The following is a 27,727-nucleotide window of genomic DNA, read 5'->3' on the forward strand; positions in this document are numbered from 1 at the left end:
GATACAATTATATGAAAAAACAAAACCATTTGGAAAAATTTGCTAGGTCAGTTAGTTATTTTGTTGGGATGGGCTACTACAGTCAACTTTCTGTGTCAGTTGTAAAGTATTCTAGATTTAGAATAAGCTCTTGCATTTAAGGCTGTGAGTGGATAGCACGTGTCTGTGAAATCTTCTCATGTGATATAAGATCGCATAGTTAGAAGATCATGTAAAATGTTCTAAGACCTTCGAGTTTGACCTGAACTGCTTTCTAGCAGCTTGCCCTGACTTCACCTGCTTCACCATAGAATCTTGTGTGCTCTTTATTATAGAATTTTTAGGTTTTGTTTCTTTCTGGGATGTGAAGTCATGAAGGGTAAGGGTATATTTATATCTTACTAATTTCTGCATCCCTCATATCGTCTTAACATAGTAGTTACTCCCCACGTGGTAGATGAAGGAATGGATGAGTGATTGACAGCTCAACATTTCGGGATCTATTTCACTTTCTTATGTGTAGAATTTACATTTAATTATGGATCACAGACCTAAAATATACCTTAGAGATTTTGTCTAAATCTCTCTGGAGGAATATAAATAAGATTAATTCAAACCTGTAAGTACTCTTTGAAGTTCTAAAGCTTATTTTTGGTCTAAAGACATGATTTTTTGAAATATTATCTTTTTTTTTTTTTTACTGCATCAGATCATTGGTTTGAAATCATGGGTAAGAACTTTTTTTTTAATTTAAAATAATTGTTTTTGTGGTTGGGCAAGATCTCATAGACTTGTGACGCGTTGGCTATGGAATACGTAAAATCAGATCTAAAACCAAGCGTAGTATGTAAGAGATGCTTATGGGGCTGTTTTCTAACCACCTCATTTGCCAGGAATAGCACATTTATAAGATGGAGCTGGGTGCCGATCACACAGCAGTGGGCCACCTTGGGAGATCGAGATGCGGTGAGAGTAGTTCATTCTCAGTGCAGGCAGAACCAGGCTGTGTGGTTTAGAGGGACTTTTAAAACAATAGCAAAGCTGTTTTAAAGGCAGTCAGCTCTTCATTATCACCATTTCCTGGCACTTTTGAAAAAGTTTGGTAATGAATGCTGTTCGCCTAGGACAGATAGTCCCCACTCTCTGCCTTCTTGATAAGTCCCCAAAAGAACCTGTGACTTCTTAAGGGACATACCTCAGTTTGAAGTCTTCATTTCACTTGGATTTCTGTTTGTTTTCTTATCCGGACAGCACACAACTGCATTACCTTTTTCAAATATATGTGAACATTTAAGATAAATTAGGCCAGTTGTTATTCAAATCTGATTTACTAGGTAACAATGATTATTACCTCTTAAATTTACCAAAGCTATTAATTTACATATTTACATTTAAATTAATCCTATCTATATAATTGTCTTCCTCTCACCTGCTTAGTGGTATTGTGTGTTCAATGTATTTTCCCTAGTTTCCAGCTTTCTGTTTGGTTCAGGGTATTCTGTAATGAATTTAGTTTTTAGTTCATTAGATCTTAATCTATAAGATACATAATTTTTTTCTTCTAGGATGCTCTGTCTATATAGTATTAACTATATACTGCTTTATAAGAATTAATGTCTGAAACATAACCAATTATATTGCTAATTATTTCAGCAGTACTTTTATGATTAGTTCATACTTCTCTTTTAAGGTCTTTATGGTTTATTTGACCAGAGAATATATAAAGTTTGCGAATAATTTGTGTATTTTAAAAGCCACAAAGAGAGGTGCAGACGGCATCAGGTGGGGACTAGAGGTCTTGCTTGCTGTATCGTTAACACACACACTTCATTACTGTGTAGTAAATAGGACTCTTCTCCATTTACTGTGGTTGCATTTAATTTTCTAATATTCCTGATAGCTATAAATTTATTAATGTAGCCTCTGTGTGCAGCTAAAACTGGCATCTTTATTTCCTCCTTATGGTTGTATATTTATGTTCTCCAAAGCCTGAAAGAAAAACCCCCTCAGTAATTGATGCATAATTTTTAGGCAATTTTTTCCACTTAATGAAAGCTTATAATTTTTTTCTTTTTTTGAAACTAGAGTCGAGTATGCCCATTCCTTATAGACCCTTCTTCTCGAGCTACAGAGTGGTTGAAGACACATTTGAAAGACTCAAGATTGGAAGTTATTAACCAGCAGGTGTGCAGTACTTATAATTGAGATGCTGACTAGGGATAGCATCTTATGGTAACAGAATTCTGGATCCGTATTCACAAAACATAGGCTTACTGCTGTAACTTACCTGGCTTGGGACCTGGGGAAACAAAGATAATGATTTTAGCTTTGGTTTTCTCATTTGTAAAAACGGGAGGAGAATATTTGCTTGATTCCTCACGTGTGCTGAGCATTAATCTAAGACCTGGGAATTTACTGGTGAGTGACACATTCACCATCCCTGCCCTCAAGGAGATACCAGTCTGGTAGCTGGAGAGACTATTAAATAAGAATTCACACTAAATTACAACTAAAGACATCAGTATAGGATCCCACAGAGATGAAAGTCCCTAACTCCACTTGGAGAAAGTCTCCTGGACTTCCAGCATTCATGTGGTTTCTCTCAATGCCTCTTACTGTCTCCTGCTCCTCACCCTTACCAACAAGCATCTCCAATGTGTCCAAGATTTGACATGCTGCTCAGTGAAATGTAATCATAGTCTTTTGGGGGGAGTGACTTCTCACTGTCATATTTATCTTGCTGAGGAAATTATCTGGGGTCAGATTTTGTTTTGTTTTGTTTTGTTTGAAGAAGGCCTAGTGTATGATTAATTTTCTTTTAAAAATTTTTTAAACATTTAAAAAAAGATGTTAATTTTTGAGAGACAGCAAGTGGAGGAGGGGCAGAGAGAAAGAGAGAGAGAGACAGAAACAGAGACAGAGACAGAGAATCCTAGGCAGGCTCCATGCTATCAACATAGAGCCTGAAGTGGGGCTCAAACTCATGAACTGTGAGATCATGACCTGAGCTGAAATCAAGAGTCAGATGCTTAACCAACTGAGCCACCCAGGTGCCCCATGATTTTCATAGATATTCTTCAGGTGCTTGACCAATTCTCTCTTTAAAATGTATTTCATTTTTAAAATGGAGGTATTTACCTGATTTGTGTGTATTAAGTATGTACATATATATATGTGTGTGTGTGTGTGTGTGTGTGTATATATATATATATATAATACTATCTATATACTATACGTGTATATATATATATATATATATATATATATATATAATACTATCTGTATACAATATATATATATATGTATGTATATAATGCAATATAAAATACTTTATGGACAGCTGGGAGGCTCAGTTGGTTAAACATCCAATCCTTGATTTCAGCTCAGTTCATGGTCTCACAGTTTGTGGGATCAAGCCCAACATTGGGCTCTGCTTTGACAACATGGAACCTGTTCTGGGTATCTCTCTCCTTTTCTCCCTGCCCCTCCCCACCCACACTGTCTCTCTCTTTCTCAAAATAAACAAGTAAACATTTAAAAAATACTTTAATGCCACTTGGGTTTACAGGAGGAGACTTTAATAATTATGATTCCAAATATTTAATTTTTGTAACCATAGTTGGAGGTTTAAAACTCTTTTGCTAGCTAGAAAGCCTTAAAATTCTTGCATGATTATAGATTTTTGTCCAGAGGTTGTTTTCACAAGAAAAGTTCACTAGAAGGCATCATTTGCCCTTCTTCCATTCAGTGTTTGATTTTGAACATAAGCAAAAAAATAAAAAATAAAAAAATAATTGTGCATCAAGTTGAAATTTTAAATTCTAGTAGCAGATTGAAAAATCAAGCTTTTTTATTGTTACTGTAAAAATCTTTATTTTTTATGTGTGTTTAAATTATGAAATCTATTTGATAATTTATTCGACTCTAATGATTCATCACCAAGTACTTAAAACTAGAAACACAGTCATGAATAATTTGAATTATTAACATGCATACTAAATTTTAAAATATTCATATTATTCTTATTAACATCTTCCTTCATTATCTTTGAGGACATTTGTAAATATTAAGGTACTAAAGGAATTAATACGTATTCTTTTTATTCCCTCAGGATAGTAACTTTATCACAGCTCTCGAGCTGGCAGTGCGGTTTGGGAAAACCCTTATTATACAGGAGATGGACGGTGTAGAAGCTGTTCTCTATCCATTATTGAGACGAGATCTGGTCGCTCAAGGTAAATATTTGACAGTTTCCACAAAATGGCTATTTTTAAAATTTCGAAAGTAATTAGCTTCATAACTAACTTTGACCTTTCTCTGTCTTGCTACGGAATCTAACCAAATGGAAACTTTTCAGGGGGAATATGAGCATGTCCTCCTAGTCTGTGGCAAGTAAATGAATTCTTGAAGTGCCTTTGCAGAGGGGGGTGCTGTGTCGGGGTGTCCGGGGCGCTTCCGGCTGGAGTGACGCGAGGGGGGGGGGCGCTGTGTCGGGGTGTCTTGGCCGCTCCCGGCTGGAGTGACACGGGTCGGGGGGCGAGGGGGGCGCTGTGTTGGGGTGTCCGGGCCGCTCCCAGTTGGAGTGACTCTGGGGGGAGCTGTGTCGGGGTCTCTGAGCTGCCCCTGGCTGGAGTGACGCGGCAGGGAGGTGGGGGGGAAGGCCGAGGGGGGGGCGCCGTGTTGGGGTCTTCTGGAGCACAGTTGGAACAGTCACACTCAGGGCTCAGATTGTTTGCAGGGAAAAGATAGAAAACAAATCAGCAAAGAGAAAGCACACCATAAGTGAGGTCAGGAGTCCAGAAACAAGGTGCAGGCCTCTAAGTCCTCTGCCATTGGAGTCACACAGGAAGTGCTTACTCTCCCAGGACCAGGTTGTGAAATGACTCATGTGAAATGTCATATACCAAGGAAGCTTACTGTGTACAAACTCAGACCCTAGTTTTTACTGGGGGTAATTTTTTTTTTTTTAATGTTTGTTTATTTTTGAGAGAGACAGAGACAGAGCATGAGTAGGGGAGTGGCAGAGAGAGGGAGACAATCTGAAGCAGGCTCCAGGCTTGGAGTGGTCAGCACAGAGCCCTATGCAGGGCTTGAACCCACAAACCGCAAAGCTGAAGTTGGTAGCTTAACCGATTGAGCCACCCAGATGCCCCACTGGGGTCTCATTATGTAAGCTCATTCGGCCTGGCATGTAGCAGATTTCCAGCTTCCCCAAACAAAAACGCAAGTGTTCAGCACAAACCACATTATTTGTACAAACAGTGAAAACGCAGTGAGCCACTCTTCCACCGTGTTCTGGGTAAGGTAAGAACCCTCCCCAAATCCAAATTCCCAGAATCCTCTTGGGGCCCATCTCGTAAGCAGGATGGTGTGGGGGTGGCCCAGTCTCAGGACTGCTTTGTAGGTACCTGAGCCAGCCTCTGATGAGTAGAAAGGAAAGCATTTAAACTCGAGACCGTATTGTCCTGATTCATACCACACACATCACTGCCACTACAGCATTTATGTTCACGCCGCAAGGTTTAAATAGAAACTGGAGTCATTGGGCAAACCAGGGACAGAGAGAAAAACGCATTCATAGATCACTTGCTGTTTTGCACATCAGTGTGCTTGGGCTGGCAGTGGCTGTGTGTTGTGAAGCGAGCTTTGGTAGGGGCACTTTTGCCCTTGTGACCTGGAGTTACTTTCGACATCAGTCTCCGGTCTCAGTTCATCTCTTCTTTACTGGTCCTTCCTCATATCTGTTGACCAGCTCCTGCTATTCTGTCTTAAAGGGGAGGTGGGAATGAAGCTTTAGGGCCGTCTGGATTTGTCCCTTCAGCCTGTTTGGCCCTTGAAGGCTCCCTGAATCTGAGCCTCTGTCAGCTGTGACTGGTGTCGGGTGTTGGCAGCGTCCGTAGCATCATCTGAGAATGGGTGTTGACAAGGTCCCTTGAAGTTGGATCTGGTGCAGAGTTACATATTTCACATCCTGAGCAGCTCACATTATGAACCCCTCTTCCCCCTGGCTGTGCAGGGCTGTTTGGGTTAGTCTGTTTATTTCAGTATTAGGGAAAGAGAGTTCATCTCTGCCCTTACCTTATTTTTTCTGCCTTTCTCCCAGGGTTGCATTTCACAGTAGTTGGAATCTTTTATCCTCTTTGCATATATTTCAGATTGTTGTCTTCCAACATGTTGAGTTGCCCGTGAATTGCCATTTTGTCATCATATGTTTCCTTTGGGGACAGAGGATGGCTGTCCTAGAACCACATTAAACAGTCTGTGTCCAATTTTAGTTACATCCCCTGTCCCTAATCTAAGCAGTATGAACTGCCTGTCTACATACTGAGGTCAGTCAGCACAGATAATAGGATTGGAATGTACTTTCCCTCCTCACATTTATGCTGTTCAGAAATCCCTTCAAATGTGTACTGATGGAAAAGAAGGGCAAGGGACAGCTCCTCTTCAGATTCTCGTTGTTTTTACTTCCGGAGTCACACGTGCCTCGTGACTCCGCCCAAGCAGAAGGTCCATGTGCCAGTTTGCAGCTGGTAAGCAACTAAAGACTGTGGACCAGCCAGCCTCTTAGAAGTTGTTGAGGGAGAGGCTGGTGTGGTGGGCATATAGTGTAAGTTTTCTAATAACAGACGTCAAAAGCATTTTTCATTGATTGTTTCAGTCCAGTGGTTATTTCATTTCCATGTTGGGGTTGAGTCTGGATCGGGAATTATTGTAGAGATGAAAGCTGAACATTCTGGTTGGCTTTTTAGTCTGGATGCTTCCTTTTAGAAGCATACGGGCATTTGTATGTACAACAGAGATGAAGTTTGTGATCAGTCGTTGTATCTGTTTCTCGTGGCTGGTTCTCCATATGGGTATGTCTCCCTGGTGGCCCAACTGGACCCAGGACCTGAACACAGCCAGACCACTGCTTCTCAAACAGGAGTGATGTTGTCCCCCAGAGGGCATTTGGCAAGGCCTGGGACATTTTTGGTTGCAACAGTTTGGGTGGTCTATGGCAGACCTCTTAAAATGCTCAGGACCTCTCCTTCCAAGAAATGGTTTTCCAGCACAAATTGCCAGGAGTGTTGAAGTTGAATAATGCTAAGTTAGCTCACTTGTTCTGACTCATAAATCAACTGCACTGTTGTATTTTAGTAACTGTCACCGTGGCCTTATTGCCAAGAACACTCCCTGATATTATGCTAAGTGAAATTAGTCAGAGAAAGACAAAAATCATATGACTTCACTCATGTGAGGACTTTAAGAGACAAAACAGATGGTCACAAGGGAAGGGAAACAAAAATAATATAATATAAAAACAGAGAGGGGGACAAAACAGAAGAGACTCATAAATATGGAGAACAAACTGAGGGTTAATGGAGGGGTTGTGGGAGGAGGGATGGGCTGAATGGGTAAGGGGCACTAAGGAATCTACTCCTGAAATCATTGTTGCACTATATGCTAACTAATTTGGTTGTAAGTTAAAAAAAATAAAAAATAAAAAAAAAAACAAAAAAGAATGCTCCCTGAAGTCAGCTCATTGGACAGGATCCTCACTGCTCTGGATTCCCAGAAATTTTGTCTATGGATAGTGTATGGGCTGTAGCATGCCTTTGGATTTTCTTATGTGAGATTATTTGCAGACGTCTGTAATGCTGTGCATCTGAAGGACACGGGGTCAAAGGCAGCAATGTTTTATACTTGCTCAGATTTCTTCCAAAGTTGCCTTTTGCAGTTTTGCAGGAGCAGCCTTTCAAAACCAGCCACACGTTTGTTGACCAGATACATAGGCTTTTGTAAAAATTCCAGGAATGAAAGATGCTGCTTCTAGTAGGCCAAGAAAGGAATCGTTATTCTCTCTCTTTGTATATAGTAGGTATAGAGACAGCAGTTTATTCTTCACTTGCTTGGGCAGTGTCGCTTTGGTTATTTGATTGGCAGGGTTTTGTATTTGTCCTCACTTAAGTCCTATTCATCTTTAGTCATTCGGGCTTGGATGGTATTGAATACAATGTGGGCAGTTCTGTTGGTGGAGACCATTACCAAAAGGTTATCCATATAATAGGATGTTTGGACCCATAGGACATTTGACATGGTACTTTGGATTTATCTAGCTCAGATGATGATAAATTTCTGGAGAGTTTGGACCTGTGGGGGTATACTGTATACAGTGTCCGTATCTGTTATAAATGTTGATGAAACCAAACCAAACAGTATTCTCGAACGTGGATCAGGATTGGAACTGAGATACTGAACAAATAAATTGGGACTTTCCCTGGAAAGAGAGCAGGCAACCAAATTTTGTGCTTATTCCCAGTCATTCTGTCTCCATAGTTCTCTAAAGTACAGTAAAGATTTTGTGTCCAGAAGAAAAAAAATTAACTTTATTCTCTACTCCATAGGCTAACTCCATTGTAAGTCAAGACTTGATGCAGTTGAGACTGTGTTGGGCATTATAATACAGGGCTTATACATAAGGGTCCTTTTTGGACAATGAACCATTTCCTTTGGGCATTTTTTTTAAAATTCTGTATCAAAATAATACATGCCTAGTTTACAAAATCAAATAGTACAGAATGGCAGCTGAGTTCCGTTCCTCCCCTCCTTATGACTAGTCCTACTTACCAGAGAAAACCAGTTATTTTTCAATTTTAACATTTTATTAAAATATACACATGCATGTGTACAGTTTATGCATTTTTACAAACAGAACACACCTGTGTAAGCGTTCAGATCAAGACATAGACCTGTGTCTGCACCCCAGAAGCCCCTATTTGGCCTCCCTCGTCAGTGAGGATGACCACGGGCCTGACGCGCAGCAGGATGGATAATTTTGCTTGCATTCTCACGCTGCGTCAACGGAGCGAGGCCCTGAGTCCCATCGCCCTGGCCTGGCTCTTGTGGCCTGGCTGTGCTGTTGTCCTGGTGAACGTGCCTCTTTCCGCAGCACCAACATCCCGTGGCTCCTCCTGTGACCATCCTCATGTCTAGGCGCAGAATCAAGGGTACTCCCCGTACCAGAAAAATAACCAGACATCTTCCTCTCCCAGCTAATTTGGTGACTTCTGATTTTTTTTTTTTTAACCATTTATAACGTAGTCCCCCTCCATTTCTCTCACCTCCTAGATAAACATTATTAAGATACCAGTCACAGAACTGGCTGCTGTTTCTGATAGCATCCGTTCCCCAGCAAACCACACTTCCCTTGAACCGTCTTCCAGTCGCCTAACATAAGCCCCAGTCCTGTAACAGGTGGCCAATACCCTCTTGCCAAGACAGCATGTTTTCTTAGGATGATCTGTCTTTGGTTGCAGATTGGCAGCAAATGTGAGCTGAGGACCTTTAAGCACTGGATTTATTTTGTATGTTTGTGTCCTATAATTTGTGTGTATGTCAGGCTTGCTAAAGTTCTGTGTATTTTCAAACATTTGTTCATTTCATCCAAATTGTCAAATGTTTTGGTGTATTTTTTACATAATGTTCTCATAACTTTGTAATTTCAGTTGGCTTTGTAATGATGTCTCCTTGTTTCTTGACATTAATAATTTTTTTTCTTTTTTTTCCTCCATTAGTCTTTGATAAGGGTTTATCAGTTTTACTAATCTTTTCGATATATCAACTTTTAATGTCAGTTTTTTTCATTGTATTTTTAAACTGGGTCTTTGCTCTTCATTATTTCATTCCTGTTACTGCCTTAGATTTCCTTTGGTGTTTTTTTTGCTAGATTCTTGAGGTGAAATTCAAAATACTGATATTCAATCTGTTTTTTAATATATGCATTTATGTCTATAAATTTCTCTCTCAGCCCTTTGCCAGCTTCGTAACATAAGTTTTGACTTCTTCTTTGATTCGTCAGATTACTTGGCTCTTTTGTTATTATATAATTTCCAGGTAGTTGCAGTTTTTTTAGATTCCTTTTTTGTTGTTGATTTTCAGCATAACTCTTTCATGGCCAAGGAGCTTACTCTGAAGTACTCACTTGTTTACATCCTGTTGAAGCTTTCTCTGTGATTGGACATTGGTTAATTTTCATGTATGTTCCATGTACAAATGAAAATTATGTGAAATTTGCTTTTCGTTTTAATTTTTTTCTAAAGTCAGTTAAGTTTATTAGTAGTGGTGTTATCTGCTATATTTTGTTTTTTTCTATGATTTGTTGAGAGATTTCTTAAAGGCTCTATGATTTTGAATTTGTTTCGTTTTTATATAGTTTCTTCAGTTTTTGCTTTAAGTATTTTGAAGCTGTGTTTCAGGATGCATACATATTTGAAAATGTGATATTTTCCTGTTTGGATTCTTTTCTTTACCATTATGAAACGTCCTTCCTTTTCTTCAGAAGTGTTATCAGGTTTTAGAGTCTGATATTAGAATGGTTACAATACTTTGGGAGGCTAGTTTTTGTACTACTTTCACTTCTTTTATTCTTTTACTTTCAATTTTCTGTTGGTCTTGTTTCTAAAGGGTGCCTCTCATTAGCAGTTTGTCGTTTGGTTTTGCATCTTCAGTCACCACGCTGCCCTAATATTTGTCATGTAAGTCAATGCAGCTGACCTTGTCATAGAATACCTGATACAGTTTTCTAATTGACGTGATTTTTTTTTGTTGTTAAAACATTTTCTGTATATTTTTAATGGTCATCCTGCATATAACAATATATATCTTGGACTTACCATTTTAATACAAATAAATACTTCGCCACTTCTCTCCTTTGCACTTTAACGCCACGTATCCCCTGTCTGTCTTTGCATTATCTCTATGGCCCACGTGATAATTATTGTTCTTCAAGTCCGTACGTCCACACATTTATCCTTTCTACTTCTCTGAAATTCTGCCAGCATTTCATTATCTTGTTTCCAGCGAGGTTGTTTTTCTTTTTCTACATTTTACATCCAGTGTAGTTAACATCCAGTGTTGTGTTAGCGTCAGACTGCGATGTCCTGACTCCGCACTCTACCCGTTGGCTGTCAGCCGGTGCTCCTGGTGGTGGGAGTGCTCTTAGTGCCCATCTCAGTTATGTGTCTTCTGTCTGAACTGTTTCCTTTTGTGCTTCATTGAGTGAAGGTCCACTGGAAACAAACTTATTTTTTTTTCTGCCTGACATGGAACTTGGGGTTGGTTTTTATTTTCTTAAGCACTTTTGGGTTTTTATTCCTTTGTCTTCTAGTTTATGTCATTCCTGTTGAGAGGTCACCTGCTGAGTTTATTCTTGCTCTTTTGTAAGTGAAGTGTCATTTTTCTCTAGATGCTTTAGAATTTTTCTTGGTCATTGGTTTTCAGTGGTTTGATTATGATGTCCTTCAGACTGGTTTTCTTTTCATTTATCCTGCTTAAATTACCTTGAACCATTCCAGTGAATGTAGAAGTATTTCATTGGTCTTTTAAATTTGGGTTTCTCTGATAATGACTCCGGTTCAACATTGTTTTGATAGATTTTTGGACATAGGTAGATCATTCTCCATAAAGTGCTCATTGAATTATTTTCATATTAACTTGAAGTTTTTAAGTAAAAAATTTAAATCTATTCTGAGGTTCTCAAAAATTCTGTCCAGTATTTTTCTTAACCTTTGAAAATCTTTGAAAACATGTATTTTGTTCTTAAAAATAAATTAGTTGTAAAATTAAAATTGTAAGTCATGGTATAATTGTTGATTCATTCCACGTACATGGTGTATAATGGATATCATTGTTTATCCCTATTTGTATAAGAGCTGATTTATAGGGCATTCTGGTTAATAGTCTCTTGGGTAGCCTAACTGTTGCTGTTTCATACTCTACTGAAAAGCCTATAAACTACCAACTATTTAGAAATACCAGAAAATATACATTATACTTTTTAATGTCACGTAGCAAAAGATAGAATACTGAAGCCAACTGATAATTTCATTTTTAAAACATAGGGCCACGTTACGTGGTACAAATAGGTGACAAAATTATCGACTACAATGAAGAATTCCGCCTTTTCTTGTCAACAAGAAACCCCAACCCCTTCATCCCGCCGGACGCAGCCGCCATAGTTACGGAGGTTAACTTCACCACCACGAGAAGTGGATTGCAAGGCCAGGTGCGTGCGGGTGGGCGGTGCGCTGCCTGGGACATCTTCTGTAGCTCTGTGAATACATGATTCCTTGTTGGAGTCTGTCTCAAGAAGCTGATGAGCATGTAAACTTCTGGAAACACCTTGAAAATGTATTTGTGAGTTAGAGTAGTAAAGCATTCGGGTTTCCTTTATCCTTTGCGTGAGACACTCGTCGTTAACATCAAGCTGCTGCCTTTGGTTTTATGGCCTGTTTCCGTCGTGTGTAGTGGAATTGGAGAGAAAGAAGGATCATAGACTAAGATCAGCTACTTTTTCTTTTTTAATGATGTAAACTGAGGTTTCACTGTGAAAATTGCATTTCGTTGACTTATTTGGCTAGGGGAGCAAGGGTGTCTGATTCCTCATGTGACTTTTTTCCCCGCTAGAATATAGGCCTCTTTGAATTCCCTGCATCTGTGTATCACTTACTGTACTTCAGAATATTTTATGAATCTCAGAGTGAGTTTTTATATCTAGACTTTTATTTACACAGTTCCTTCCTCACTCTCTTTTTAAAGACATTGTGCCTATTGACTTGTTAATCTTTTTTAAAGTTTATTTGTTTATTTTAGACAGAGGGCATCAGCGGAGTAGGGGCAGAGAGAGGGGGAGAGAGTAGAGTAGGGGCAGAGAGAGAGAGAATCCCAAGCAGGTTCCACACTGATTCCACACTGACAGCACAGAGCCCGTTTCAGGGCTCAAATCCATGAACCATGAGATCATGACCTGAGCCGAAGTCGGACGCTTAATCGACTGAGCCACTCAGGCGCCCCGACGTTGCTTTGTAAGAATAACTTTATTAAGATTCAATTCACATATCATACAATTCATCAATTTAAAGTATACAATTCAGTGTTTTTTACTTATTTTTTTTAAAAGTTTTTATTTTTTTAGTGGACTTGAGGGTTTATGGTAACTCTGTGTCTAATATTTTGAAGGACAAACTTTTCCAAAGTGACCGCACTCTTTTACTTTTCCACCAACAGTGTGTGACGATTCTCCTTTCTCCCCATCTGGCCAACATCTGTCTTATTAATTGTAGCCATCCTAGTGGACCTGAAATGGTATCTCGTTGCAATTTTGATGACACAGTCTTTTAAGGAAGTTATTTTTTAATTTCTTTATATGAATGCTTACCATTAAAAAACTAGTTTCCATGTTTTTTATATATTTAATCTAATTTTATAAGTTTAGAACTAAGAATTACATATTGATAAGTAATACAATTTCTTACAGGTGTCCTGTAATATTTAATACTTTATTGATCAGTGTAACTATTTTGCCTCTTTTTCTGGTCAGAAATAATTGTGAAGTGTCTCATGTTTAACTCGAAAGAATCAAATGAGGTACATAATATAATAATTATTGTGATATTTGGTCAAACATAAGACCTGTGTGTGGGAAGTTTGTTTTGTTTGAACTTCATCACTAGAATAATTTTGACTTAAAACAAAAATTTTTTTTTTAAGCTTTTGGCTTTAACTATTCAGCATGAGAAACCTGACCTAGAGGAACAGAAAACAAAACTGTTACAACAGGAAGAAGATAAGAAAATACAGTTAGCCAAGCTTGAGGAATCTCTTTTAGAGGTAAGATATAGTTATTCAGGAAACTTTCTTATATTACATTTTTAATGAATATAATTAACAGTATTTTTTAACAGTGCCTTCAGCATGTTTTTGGTTGTGTCAGTGATGTGAATATATATCTTAAAATCAGACTTCAAAGAGAAAAAAGTAGGTATCTTGGGATACAAGATCTTAAGGAGTAATAGTAATGTGTAAGACAAGTGATTTTTATGTATTACTGTCTTTTTATTGCATTATTTCACTAATATTTATTGCATGCTCTGAATTTCGAATGACATTAAAATGCAGCATGAAATTATGATTTATTCTGTACCTTTAAGTAGTTTTTATTAGATTGCTAAAATTAATACATATGCGTGTAGTATATCATAATTTACTGTACCATTCTTATAAACTATAAAATGTTGAATTTCTTTTAAAATAATGTAAGGTTTCATAAAAACCATCAAATTAATGATAGCTAATATGGGCTTCTTTTATTTTAATACGTGTAACGCTATTCATGTTATTTTGTTAATTTTTGCTACAGACACTTGCCACATCTCAAGGGAATATTTTGGAAAATAAAGATTTGATTGAATCTCTGAATCAGACGAAAGCAAGCAGTGCACTTACTCAAGAGTCACTTAAAGAATCTTACAGACTCCAGATTTCTCTTGACCAAGTAATTATTTCCTTTCTTTTGTGGTCTTCTATCATGTTTTCTTCACCTTTTATGTTAATCTGATAAAAAGTGTCGAATGAGGACCTGAGGGGAATGACGATTACAAAACAGAAAGCACTTCAAAGCCCCGGAGCCTTGGGGGTGCTCCTTGCTGCCCCAGAGGGGCTGGTGTGGTGCCCGCGGCATCAATAATACGCGCCGCTGCCTTCTGCTGATTTCTGGCATCACACTGGTTCACGTTCTGCAGCTCTAGTCTGTACTGAAGTTGAAAATTAATGTTTCACAAATAGCCAACTTTGCCATTCCTGGAGCTTTTTAAAATTAAAGCATGTTTAATGTATTAATTGAGAGTTTTCAGGTGTTTTTTCCACTAACAACATTTTTCTTCCCTACTCATCTCGGACCCCATGATTGTGATGATCTGAACTATTTTCTTGTAAATGCTCAAAATGCTTTTTGGCTTATTCTTTTGATAGTTCCTTTTGCCAAATTCTAACCCAAATCCATAACATAAATATATCCTGTCTTCTCCTTCCTTCTAGTGATTGAACTTTGCTTGAGGAAAAACACCCCCAAACAGATGTATGTGACTGTGAATCTCCAGGCTCCAGCCTGACCACAGCTCTCAGGGACATCCTTTAATTCTTTGCCAGTCATCTCAGTGACCTTTTCACGTTTCCTTGGAGTACTTTTCAGCCCTTGCTCAAATTGTACCTTTACATATCGTTACTTTTTAAGTCTTTTCTTATAGGAAGGGCTCTTTGGAAACCAAAGCACGAACAGGTTTACAACCCGATTCTCATCTAGCCACCTCGTTTTCTGTCCCAGGGCTAAGCTCGGCAGATGTTACACCTGTCATTTCTGATCTTACCACACAAGGGTTTTGGACTTTCTGACCTTCTCTTTCTGAACAGGCGTTGCTGAGTCACACACATAATTTTACTAATACCGTATTTGTAATCCTGGTGCTCGGATCAGAATAACAGTGCCATGGAGAACCTCCTCAGAGTCCCATTCAGAGCCTAGAGGCCATTTAATCACCCTTTACTTTCTGTCAGAGCGAAGGTCCCCGTGGACACTGGCTTGTTCTGTGTTTATGTCCAACAGTGCTAGGTGCTTTTTGGTATTTGGTGTGGACACCTGTAGACTGTCTGGTCCATCCGTCTGCACACACATGTGATTCACAGCTGTAACTTTCCTCTCCTGCAGGGATTGTAGCACGGTGCCCTTTTTATTACTACGCTGGTTCTCTTTTGGAATGTACACTCTTGTCACTTAATTTCTGATCACAACTGTGTGGCCTGTCTTCGTACCCTTTCCCTAATGTAGGTGCTGGTGGTCCTCATTCCGATCCACCGTGAGCCACTTCTACCTCTGTAGGCGACTTTAATCGGAGAGGCAGATAATTATCTAAATACATTGCCCTCTGTTCTATAAAAATAAGAAAAACTGGGCCCTATTGTTCCTGTTATAAAATTGGTCCTCTTCTTTGGTTGTCTGGCGGCGGGCTCACATGGGTGTGGCGGTCTGTGGGTGGCAGTAAGGCGCTACTGCTGAGGTGTTTTCCTGCCCCACCTGTGGTCCACAGGAGCGGGATGCGTACCTTCCCCTGGCTGAGAGTGCCAGCAAGATGTTCTTCATCATCTCCGACTTGGCCAAAATTAACAACATGTACCGTTTCAGTTTGGCTGCATTTCTCCGACTATTCCAGCGGGCTCTGCACAACAAACAGGTACACTCTTGCTTGCCCCGTAGCTGATACTGAATAGGAGAGATCACTTTTCTAGGTACTTAATTTGTAACAGTAATTTCCTGAGAAAACTTGTTTAGAATTACGTTTTAGAAGACCCCACGTAACAATTTTAAGCCATATTTAAAGAAACGGGCTCCTTAGTGTATTTTATGTTCTTACAAACTACCCCAGTGTGACAGTCCTTTGAATGGAAATGTTTTAAATTCTGAGTACAAATTAATATGTAATAGAGTATCATTAGAAATGGTAGAAAGAGAAATTGTCTACATAATCTTCTCACTTGGGGAAAAGAACATTGAACATTTCATCGTACACGTTCGTCGTTTGAGGCTTTGCTACATTCCAGGGTTTGTTCTAGTTATCGGGGCTGCAGAAGTGTATGCTACGTAACAAGTGTATGTGCTCGTAGAAGGAAGGGAACGTGAATGGATATAGGTTGTTTTAACCCACAGGTATCACATGGTCTTGAAAGTAAGTGTCAGTATATCACAGACAACTTTCACGTCATATATAGGAACCTGCGGTCTTTTTGAGAAACGGTGAGGCTGCACAGTACTTCGTGTAACCAGGTGCTGTATGGACACTGTCTGCTTATCTGTGCTGAATAGCATATTACCCCAGTCTTGGTGGTGTTTTTCTTCCGCTCGTGGATCCTGTGGGGAATTTGGTCAGGGCGGAGCAGAGATGGCTTATCTCTGTTTCACCATGTTTGGGGCCTCAGGTGGGACTGGAGGGGGAGACAGGGAGTCTGGTGCCTGGGGCTGGTGGGAGGGCTGCTGACTGATGTACTGTCCCTGCTGGGCTTCCTCACCGTGTGGAGCAGTGCGTTCCTGGTGGGACATCTGGGGGACCAACGTGTGTCTTCTGCTCGGTAAGGCAGAACCTTCACGACCCGACCCTGGGTGGGTATCCCTTGTGCTGTGTTGTGTGTGGTGGAAGCTGTCACAAACCTGCCCGTGGTCAGGAGGAGTGACAAAGAATCTGGCCATGTTTTAAGACAGCTATAGAAACTTGTGGTTTTTCTCTTTTCCATTGTTTTCCTTCTCTCGTTTTTCCCCTGGGTAAATCCCTAGACACGGATGACTGGCACAAAAGTGCACGTTTGTGAGCCGTTACACAGTTGCCATCTCCCTACCTGTGGAAGCACGTGCCATTGGTGCAGTAGACTGAGGCAGCAACAGTGTCCTTTTCAGTCTCTTAACCAACAATGGATTATATAGATCTTTGAATAATTTTTCATTAAAAGTTTCTCATAAATTACTTAGAAAGTATGCAAGTATAGGTTTGTTTTAAATGTTTCTTTATCCTTTAGTCAAAAAATATTCACATTAAAAATGAGTTCACTAGTATGAGAACTGGTAACTAGGTTAGCAGTTCTGACTAAACCCAAGGAGAACATTGGTTATTCTGTGCTCCTTACAGAAGTGTGTAGCCCAGCGTCTCCTCGGTAACCACACTTCTTCCATAGCATGGTTATCAAATACCACTGACCTGCATGTGTGTGTGTGTGTGTGTGTGTGTGTGTGTGTGTGTGTGTGTGTGTTTGAATTTACTTTAAAAAGCAATAGAATCTTGAAGATGTAGAGTAAAAAACTTGATTTCCAGTGTCTTGGAAATGCATTAAATCTTGTAGTGGGGTCTCTCAGTGGATCCAGGGGTCCATTTCACATGTGACCTTTGTTAATAGTGAAACGAAGACGATGTCTGCCACGTGAACCAGAAACAATGAGCTGTCTCAGAACATGCTGCTAACAAGGCCCGAAACCGAGGTCTGATGGATCTGAGTGCTGGTTCATTAGTTTTGTACCAATTTTACACATTGTACGGCTTATCCTGGATGTCTTTCTCTAAACTGTTAAAATTACTTTACTGGGCTTTTTCCTTGTCCATTAAAATCACAAGGAAGGGAGGAAGTTAAGCCCAAATATTATACCAAAATTGAACTTTTCAAGGCATGTAGGCTGCAAATGCTCCCTGAGGTGACATGAAAAATCACGTGACACTTAGAGAAAGACCAGCCTTGACATCCTTCTTCTCCTCTTCAGTAGTCAAAGGAAATCACAATTAGTGGTATTTTTCAAATCATGACAATCCTGTACAATGGAAGTACAGAAACAGATAAAAAAAAAACAAAAAAACTACAGGTGGTATGATTTCTAAACAGCATCAACATCAGTGTTCGTGTTCATCGTTAGTTAACACGGAGACCATGGTTTAAAATCGTTTAGGTTCTTATATTGAGGATGAGAAAATTGTGGTCACACTGTTTCAGGACTTGATTGGTAATTATAATGTGAGTAATGAAATGGGTTTAACCCCTACGAAAGCAGTACTTTTAATGCCATTAGGTATCAGAGTGGTATGGTCAAATTCAATTCATACTGTATTATTGGAAATAATTATTTAGTCCCTGTATTATTTAGTCCCTTAAGTGGATTGACAAAGATAATTATTCCAGAATCAGCTTTGAGTCTGGAGGAACATTTCATAAGTGTGATTAAACTATGGGGTATCATTTAACTGTTTATAAATTTTTTAATGGTTTTTCAGTTTTCAAATTGTAATCTACAGGATTCCGAAAGTACAGAACGGAGAATCCAGTCTCTTATCAGCTCATTAAAACATATGGTCTATGAATATATATGCCGTTGTCTGTTTAAGGTAAGAAATATTATTTTTTCATGTATAAAATACTACCTGAACTTGTATTTAATACAGTCTTACAGTGAAATTGTGGAATCCTTTCCCAACTGGAAACATATTGAAATCGGCCTTTCTGATATTTTCCCAGAGTAACATTCATTGCTAAGTGGGGCGTCTTCTGGCTTTCTGGGATGTGGTAGGAGAATGACGAGTGTGGAGGGTTATCTCCCTTCCTTCTGAACGAGCCCGTAGCTGCCGCAGGACCTTGTGATGAGTCATCTCCTAGCTCGGGTCTCTCCACCTCAGCACTGCTGACATTTTGGACCACGTTTGTCATGGCACTGTTGTGTGGCACTGTGTCTACACAGCTGTTGCAATCAGAAATCTCTCTTGAAATTGCTTGGGGGCAAACTTGGTTTCTCTTCCTGGAACTAATGCCTGATCCTGAGACATGAATGTCATAGACATCTTCATATTAAAAGGGCCCCAAGGAGTAGAAAATGGAACATATTTTAGAAAATTATGAATGTTGTAGAAAACACAGAGGCTTTTTACTTTAAGATGTTTTTTTCAAGGGTCAGTTTTTGGGTATTGGTTGAGATATGTTGAGGAAGGGCTTTGTAAAGACAAGTGAGAGAAATAGAGTTGTTATGGCACAGTTATACAGCATTCTCAGAAAACCTTGAAAAAGATCTAGTTACTACATTCTGTAGAAAGGGATAGTAATTTTTATGATTAGAGTGACAATGTTGATGATCTTTACTGGAAACAATAAATCTTTCAAATGTCAAGGGCTGTTAACGGAAGGTGAGAGTTATAGCTGGGTATTTCTGCAGAGTTTTTGCTTAATGAGAACCGTGGAGATTTCTCTTCAGGTGTCTGTACAGTGTATGTGTATTCTAGGTGCCGTTCAAAGAATCACCTGTTTGGCCCTGAGTTTTAACCTGTACACACGACAAATTATAAGCAGATGACGTCAAAGTCCGTTTGGTCACTAAAATGTTAGGGTTCTAGGTCTGAGGATGACACAGCAGTAGAGTTTCATCGATCCTTGATCTCACGTCTCTAACGTGTACGATATATTAGCTCACATGATACTTAAAAATTGTTAGTACACAAACTGAAACGTATTTTCTTGAAGAGTTTCCAACTTGGTGGACCTATAGAGAAAACGCTCGGTCGCTCCTGCCTGCGGTCGCTGCGTTAGACTTGGCCTGTCCCACGCTCAATCGGCTCCGTACGGTCCCTGTCCTTTCTCTTCACGTGCACATGTACATCTAGCTGACATTTTCAGTTTTCCTTGGTAGGTGTTTTCTTCTGTTGCCTCTCTTCTCATGCAACGGGTCCTCAGGATCTTTCCATGAATATAAATATGTTAACCTCATTATTCTTAGTGAGCGTGTGTATTCTGTAATGTGGCTCATCCTAGTTTATCTGCTACTGTCTTGGTGGATTGAGGTCTCTCCTTCCTTGCATCCTTTTCAACCCTGGATGTTATCAGTCTTTCTATTTTTTGTCAAGTTATGGTTTGTAAATATTTCCTGCCTCCTCTGAATTTTTATTAAATGTCTGTTTTTACCGTCCTCCCTTATTTGCCCCATCTGTTTGTTTTCTTGGTATTTTAAAGAATAGGCTTTGCTTTACAGAACAAATCTACTTGATGGTAATTGTTTTATATTTTATTTTATTTTTATTTTTTATTTTTTTAAATTTTTTTTTTTTCAACGTTTTTTATTTATTTTTGGGACAGAGAGAGACAGAGCATGAACGGGGGAGGGTCAGAGAGAGGGAGACACAGAATCGGAAACAGGCTCCAGGCTCCGAGCCATCAGCCCAGAGCCTGACGCGGGGCTCGAACTCACGGACCGCGAGATCGTGACCTGGCTGAAGTCGGACGCTTAACCGACTGCGCCACCCAGGCGCCCCTATATTTTATTTTTTAATCATTGGATTTATTTTTTGATTTCTGTGTTAGTGAATTTTCATGATTAGTTTTTTTTTTTTTTTAATTTTTTTAACATTTATTTATTTTTGAGACAGAGACAGAGCATGAACAGGGGAGGGACAGAGAGAGAGGGAGACACAGAATCTGAGACAGGCTCCAGGCTCTGAGCGGCCAGCACAGAGCCCGACGCGGGGCTTGAACTCACGGACCGTGAGATCATGACCTGAGCGAAGTCAGACACTTAACCGACCGAGCCACCCAGGTGCCCCCATGATTAGTTTTTTAATGTAGTTTTAATATTTATTTTCTAGTGAATATATTAAGGTTGCAGAGTTTCATTTTGATTCTTCTTCTAGTAATATATTTAGTGCTTTTTCACTTTTCTTTTAAAACCTCTACACTAAATGTGATTTGTGATTGTGAATACTTTGTGAAAGTATTATGGACCTACACTTACTTCAAGGTGTCACCAAAATCCTTATGGAAGTACATGGACTATAAAATATTATTCCTGAAAAATGTTTAAGTCAAAAGATAATATAAAATTTCTTACTCATTCCAAAAAATAGTAGCTTATTGGGAATTTCTTACTGTTGACCTATATATCTGCACCTCAGTTTATATATTCTTATTTATTTTTAGTAATACATTATATCTACTGATGAGATTTAAATCTTTATGTCCTATATTCTGTAATGTAATTAGGGAGGGGAAGATACAGTAAATGTTGAGTACCAAAGTGATGTAACATATAAGTGAAGTTTAGCTAGGGTTACTTCTTTTAAGTCACATTGTCTTTTAAAAATACGTGTAAGTTAAGCTAAAGCCAACGTTTTATTGCACTAGGGGAGAGCTTGTAAGGCTGCACATCCTTAACATTTTAGTGCCCAGCTGGAATTTGTTATTGCCTATCTTGAGACATACTTTTCTATTGTGAACACTTGAAAACATTTTTTAAAAGCTAACGTCTATAATTCTTAACATATGTTTTTAATTGGTGATGGAATATGTTTTATAATGTTCATATTTCTGTGTCAGTAATGTTAAATGTATTCAACATGAATTCAGCATTCCATGGAGTTTCAGTGGTGAATGACAATTAGAAAGCATATTAATTATAAACCAATGAGGTCCATTTTTGAAGATTTAGCATTATAATCTTACTTAGGATGGAACTGATTTCGTATTTAGTGAAAGCTTTTTGGATTTTTAGCAACCACCTTCACATTAAACTGCCTTTTCCTCATGCTGATGTTGCTGTTGTGTTGCCAACAGTGGTGTGGCAACACCAGAGCCTTGAAGCAGAGCCTGGGATTATTAGTATTCACATCACACCCACGTGAAAGCAAGTTGACCTGGAACAAAAAAGTGATTGACTTGTTTTGTAGCAGAAAATTTAGGCTTGTAATAAACTAAAACAAATGGAGAAGGCTGTCTAGCAATTTCAGTTCAGACTATTGGCTCTGTCATTCTTTTTGTCCAAGAGATCAGAGCGTTTATTTCAGTAACCCAAGTATTTTGGACAATTATCGGGTAAGTAGCATATTCAGTTCCCCAACACTTGTGGTTCTGTCGGACTGTGCACAAGCTGGCGCCTTTACGTATCCTTTCTTCCTCTCACTGTGTCATTTGGAACAGATACGAAGTAAGGGAAGTTGCTGTTGGGCTGTGAAGTGATTTTCTCATGTACTGGATGAGAGCACAGAGGAGGTTTGGAGAGCATGTGCTCTTGCCGTGTCCCTGTCCTCGTGGAAGCATGGCGTACCGGAGCACTGGCATGCAGGGAGGCTGCCGGTGAGGGAAGACGGGTCACCTCGCCTTCCTCTCCAGTGGATTTGCCAGCTGATTCAAATGCAAATGGATATTACACTTTAAAAGGAAATTAATGGCATTTCCTGACTGTATTTATCCTACAAATCATTTAGTTTGGATTCTGGTATTTTTTTTTCTATCAAAATGTGTTGTCTTTTAATAGAAAAGTAGAAGTTCTCTGATTGGATATTTAAAAATTTTATAGCCTTTCATTTTATTAAAATGAACCCTGATAATTTGAATCATTTTCTTCTGCTTAGAAGATTTTGAAACTTTTAGTATTACATCTAACCCTTTAGATTTTCTGGAAGTAGGGTTGAATGTGCATAGAATTGTTAACTAAAATGTGTGACCTACCACCTCAAGCACAACTGTGAGTACTTGGGTTCTTTTTTTTTTTTTTTTTAAGTTTATTTATTTTGAGAAGAAAGAGACAGGGAGAGGGAGAGCGAGACAGAGAGAGACAGGGAGAGGGAGAGGGAGAGAGAGAGAGAGAGAGACAGGGAGAGGGAGAGGGAGAGGGAGAGAGAGACAGAGAGAGAGAGAGAGAGAGAGAGAGGGAGGGCGGGAGGGAGGGAGAGACAGAGACAGAATCCCAGGCAGGCTCCACGCTGTGCAGAGCCAACACAGGGCCCAGTCTTACAAACCCTGAGATCATGACCTGAGCCAAGATCAAGAGTTGGGTGCTGAACCCACTGAGTCCCCAGGTGCCCCTGCCTATGCTTGGTTCTATGCTGTCTACGTATTTGCTCAATTAAAGCAAGACTTCATATGGTAGCAGGTACTTTACACATTACCTTGAAGTTGTTTGAAAGCGATGAATAGTGTCAAGTACAAATAAAAGGAATAGATTTCTTATTCTTGCTACTGTTTCTCAGTCTCTGAGAATCAGGAGGTTTATAGAAGATTTTTAAGATAAATTTCCTTTCTGGTACAGTAGTATGTAGTGCATCAGGTGACTGTAAAGCAGGTAGCAACTGTGTGTCACCTTACGTGTTCCAGGCACCGGGGAAGCACCTCACATACGTTGTTACTCACTTCCTACGACAATCCTATTCTCTAAAGGAGGAGACCAAGATGCAGAGCTAGCACCCGTGCTGTAGGTTATTCCTGTGTGGAGGGTGTTGGAACTGGGATTTAAGCCCATTCTGCTTGATGCCTGAAGACTCAAGGCTAACAGGGTGCAGTTCAAGCAAAATCATCCTGTCTGGAAACACTTGACCTCATCCTAAAGTGGGCTTTAAGACTCCCTTCTACCATGTTACTCGTGTGCTAACAGTTTCACCCTTCCTGCATATTCACTGGGGTGTGTGTGATGCCAGGGTGGAATTTATGGGATGCCATGTGGCTGATTTATACTCGCTAGTCCTCTGCCTTCTCTTACTGATTTTTCTTCGTGTCGATGATCAGTTGAGATTTTGCTTATATCCCCATGATACTAAAGAATTTTGTTAACAGAACCAAGCCTAATGAGATGAGTTGACATTGAATTAAAACACCTAAATTGGGGCGCCTGGGTGGTGCAGTCCCTTGGTTTCTGACTCTTGATTTCAGCTCAGGTCAGGATCCCAGGGTTGTGGGACTGACCCCGTGTTGGGCTTCATGCTGAATGCGGAGCCTGCTTAAGATTCTCTCTCTCTCCTCTCTCCTCTCTCCTCTCTCCTCTCTCCTCTCTCCTCTCTCCTCTCTCCTCTCTCCTCTCTCCTCTCTCCTCTCTCCTCTCTCCTCTCTCCTCTGTCTCCTCTCCACAGCTCACTTGCTCGCTCTTTCTCGAAATCAGGAAATAAGTAAATAAAATACTGAAATTTTTTGGTCTGAAAAGCAGTGTAGATCAAGGACGTCAGAGGTACAAAGTAATTTCTCAACTCTGGATGATGACAGGGTTTTTTTGTTGTTGTTTTGGTTATTGTTTGAAGCAAATATCCAGAAAATCCGTAAGCTTGATTTGTACATTCTTAATTTGACCCCGGTTTATTTGGAAATAATGTGTCCTCTTGTCTCTCAGTAAATTGTATTTTTAGGTGTATTCTCGAGTCATAATTGTTTTTTATTATAACGTTGTTCTTAAATCCCTGGGGCTGAAAGGATTCCTTGGTATAGCTGTCAACCAGCTGCCAGAAACGGCTTCTGCCGCCTCCAGTTTGGGAAGGCGATGAAGGTCCGGGTTAGCCTGTCGTAGTTCCCGTGCCGTTATCTGTGGGGGATGTGATGGGAGAGGCTCAGCTACGATTGTGTGCTCATCCCTCAGGCTGGGAAGTCTTCTGTCTCCAGAACACAGGGAAGAAGGGGAACTGCCACTACCCGTTTGTTGACTCTGTGTTATGTGGCTATTCTTTGCCAGTGTTTTGGAGTTTGGCCTCAGTGATGGAATTAACTGTCAGCTCGCTGAACCCAGCGCCTGATCTGAGAACCCTAGAGTGCCAGGGCCCTGCCGTCTTTGTACTAACCCTAGAGACAGAGACCGCATTCTTCCTCAGGTCAGAGGAAGCAGTGGCGGGGTAAGGGTAGTAGTACTGGGTGTGAATTTGTGTGTGTATATCTCTGGAGTAGAGAATTAAGTGTGTTATTAAGTGATAAAGCCTTCAAAGTAGTACATGTATTGTCTTATTTTTATCTTAATCGTTATCTACCTTCGATGAGGGATGCTGTGGTAATCATTTTAAACATGCATTAATTTATAAAATAAGCATCTTATCCAGCCAGTCCCCAGTCAGCCAACCCCACACCTGAATTCTTACTTTCTCATACCTAAGAACACTCCACATCTCCCCAAATGACAGGTCTTGCTTTTTATATTTTTAAAGTCACATGTAGTTGTTTCCTACACATGCTAGTTGGTTGTAACTCTTTTCCCATCATCTGAGTGATGGCCATCTGCCCAAAGTTTTTCTATTTGGAGAAATTTTTTTAAGTCATTAGCTATGTTATGGTTGTGAACACATGCTTTTTATTTATTCACTTAATAGGTATTTACTGACTACTTGCTGCATATACATACACAGCATGTACTTTTATGAAATAAACTGTGCTTTTATATTGTATGATTTGAGGCACTGAATCTTTCCAGTAGAGGGGTGATTCTCTTGCAGGTGAGGATGTCACTTGCTGGTAGGATTTATAAGAGCATCTTTTTGTGACAAATGTATCTTCTGCATATTATTGCATCGTCATGTCTTTAAATTTTTTTTGTAATATTTATTTTTGAGACAGAGACGGAGCATGAGCAGGTGAGGGGCAGGGAGAGAGGGAGGCACAGAATCGGAAGCAGGCTCCAGGCTCGGAGCTGCCAGCACAGCTGACAACCGACGGAGCCACCAGACACCCCCACATCTTCATGTCTTTATAGTTATCTCTTATTTGTAGGCTTACAATCATATACCCATATTAAATATAAAGTATTATTATACTGCAGGAGACCCTTTTCATAAAATGCTTACATTACAGGGGCGCTTGGGTTGCTCAGTCAGTTGAGTGCCCACCTTCGGCTCAGGTCACAATCTCACGGTTCATGGGTTCGAGCCCTGCGTCAGGCTCTGTGCTGACAGCTCAGCCTGGAGCCTGCTTCGGATTCTGTGTCTCCCTCTCTCTGCCCCTCCCCTGCTTGGTCTGTCTGTCTGTCTCTCTCTCTCTCTCTCTCTCTCTCTCTCTCTCAAAAATAAATATTAAAAAAAATTGTTTTTAAATGCTTACATTATAAACTGGTGGGAAAGATGCTTGGGTAGATTTTTTTTTAACAGAAGTGAGCTAAGCTTACTTTAGAAAATTTATAATATACACGTCAGAAAAAAGAAGGAACCAAAAATGACATGTAGTTGTAAAAATAAATTACTGATAAAAGGTGATGTCATTTTTCCAATTCTTTTTGCAGACATGTGTCCATATATGATTATATAAACATATTGCCCCTCCTTCCACAATATGGGCTATGCTGTATATTTTGATTTGAATATTATTTATGATCACCTTGGAACATTTAGGTTGTTGGAGTTTTTCCTCTATAATAAAAAATCTTGCAGTAAATATCCTATGAATACATTTATCATCCCTTTGCATAAATTTCTAGAAATGTTTTGATTCACGGGCATATAGAATGTTCTGGATCATGTAAACATACACAGGACACATTGAAGATTATTAATGCAGGAGGTTGATCTTATTAGTAGTGACCAATTCAGACCTCGCAATTGGGTTTCAGCTAGTTAAATAAACCTTTTTTGATGAGATGTACGTGACGCTTCATCTGTAGCATTTTGTCTAGAATGTTGGGTACTTCCTGTGTCCTTCCCACCCCTGACTCAGAAGTGCCTTGTGTAGGTACCATCTCAGTAGTCATTTCTTCTATTGATAAAAGTGGGCAATTTAAAAATAGAACACTGAGCTGAAATGTCAGGACTGTGCTTTTCCAAACACACAAATGTAGAAACAGCGCGGTAACATTTCTTATTCTTTTCAGGCTGACCAGTTGATGTTCGCGCTGCACTTCGTTCGGGGCATGCATCCGGAACTTTTTCAAGAAAATGTAAGTGGAAATAAAGGAGGAAAATATAAGAGTTACGTAGAGTTTGTAAGGTTCATGGTTAGATTAGAAATAACTTTAGTCTGGAAATTGTGTATCAACCTATGAAGTTTTAACTAAGTTAGACATTTAAAAATGCTGGTTCCTGCTTGTCCTCCCCTCTGGATGAGCCCAGTGTTCTGAAGTGACGAGAGGCAGAGAAATAAACTCGAGTCGCTCATCTTTCTGAGCCACGTCCGCTTCTTGTCCTCATGCAGGCACATAGGAATGTGACACAGTGTGGATAGACGGCTACATTATTTATTACCCTCCCCGACTTGCTCTGAGTCAGCAGGTGAAGCAAGAGGGTGGGCACTTTGCAGTAGCTTCTCGTAGCCTGAAGCTTTCTGTTCATCATTTTATGTATTATTTATTTTCTTTGTAACTTTCTTTCTCGTCTGCCATGGAACTCACTCCAACTTGAGCCTCCTTCAGGTTAGAGGTAACTAATCCATCTCTGGTGAGCTCATGTTTAAGGAGATTATACGTAGGTGATTTTTTTGTTACTCTGCCATTATTGTCCACGAGAGAGAGCACAGTGGCCGGGGGTGGGGAGGAGCGGGGACAGTGTGTGGACAGCGCACCTGTGACCTCGGAACCTCTCACTCCACTCGGTCAGACTTGGTTTATGTCCCGGATTCCCCTTATTTGGCTACTTCCTGCAGACTGTTCCCCACGCTCTGGGGACTTGTGTTCTTTCTCCTGAATTTGTTGGACTCCTTTTATTTG

The 27,727-nt window shown here is 39.7% G+C and overlaps 1 protein-coding gene across 4 annotated transcripts in view; it reads left to right on the forward strand.

The window, feature by feature from the left end:
• Window positions 1-27,727, forward strand: part of DYNC2H1 (dynein cytoplasmic 2 heavy chain 1) — a 342,439-nt gene that overhangs the window by 140,071 nt on the left and 174,641 nt on the right. For 3 of the 4 annotated variants that reach the window (XR_006193953.1, XR_006193954.1, XM_042906646.1), the window contains exons 64-71: window positions 2,065-2,163; window positions 4,091-4,214; window positions 11,859-12,022; window positions 13,507-13,626; window positions 14,156-14,290; window positions 15,879-16,022; window positions 18,594-18,704; window positions 26,897-26,962. Coding sequence is in view for 2 of the 4 variants with exons in the window: in XM_042906646.1 (XP_042762580.1) it covers window positions 2,065-2,163; window positions 4,091-4,214; window positions 11,859-12,022; window positions 13,507-13,626; window positions 14,156-14,290; window positions 15,879-16,022; window positions 18,594-18,704; window positions 26,897-26,962 (963 nt within the window). In the remaining 2 variants the exon portion in view is untranslated. The remainder of the gene's footprint in view (window positions 1-2,064; window positions 2,164-4,090; window positions 4,215-11,858; window positions 12,023-13,506; window positions 13,627-14,155; window positions 14,291-15,878; window positions 16,023-18,593; window positions 18,705-26,896; window positions 26,963-27,727) is intronic. The other variant, XM_042906647.1, reaches the window with a different exon arrangement.

The sequence above is a fragment of the Panthera leo genome, chromosome D1, assembly GCF_018350215.1.
Source record: "Panthera leo isolate Ple1 chromosome D1, P.leo_Ple1_pat1.1, whole genome shotgun sequence".
Classification (NCBI taxonomy): Eukaryota; Metazoa; Chordata; class Mammalia; order Carnivora; family Felidae; genus Panthera; species Panthera leo.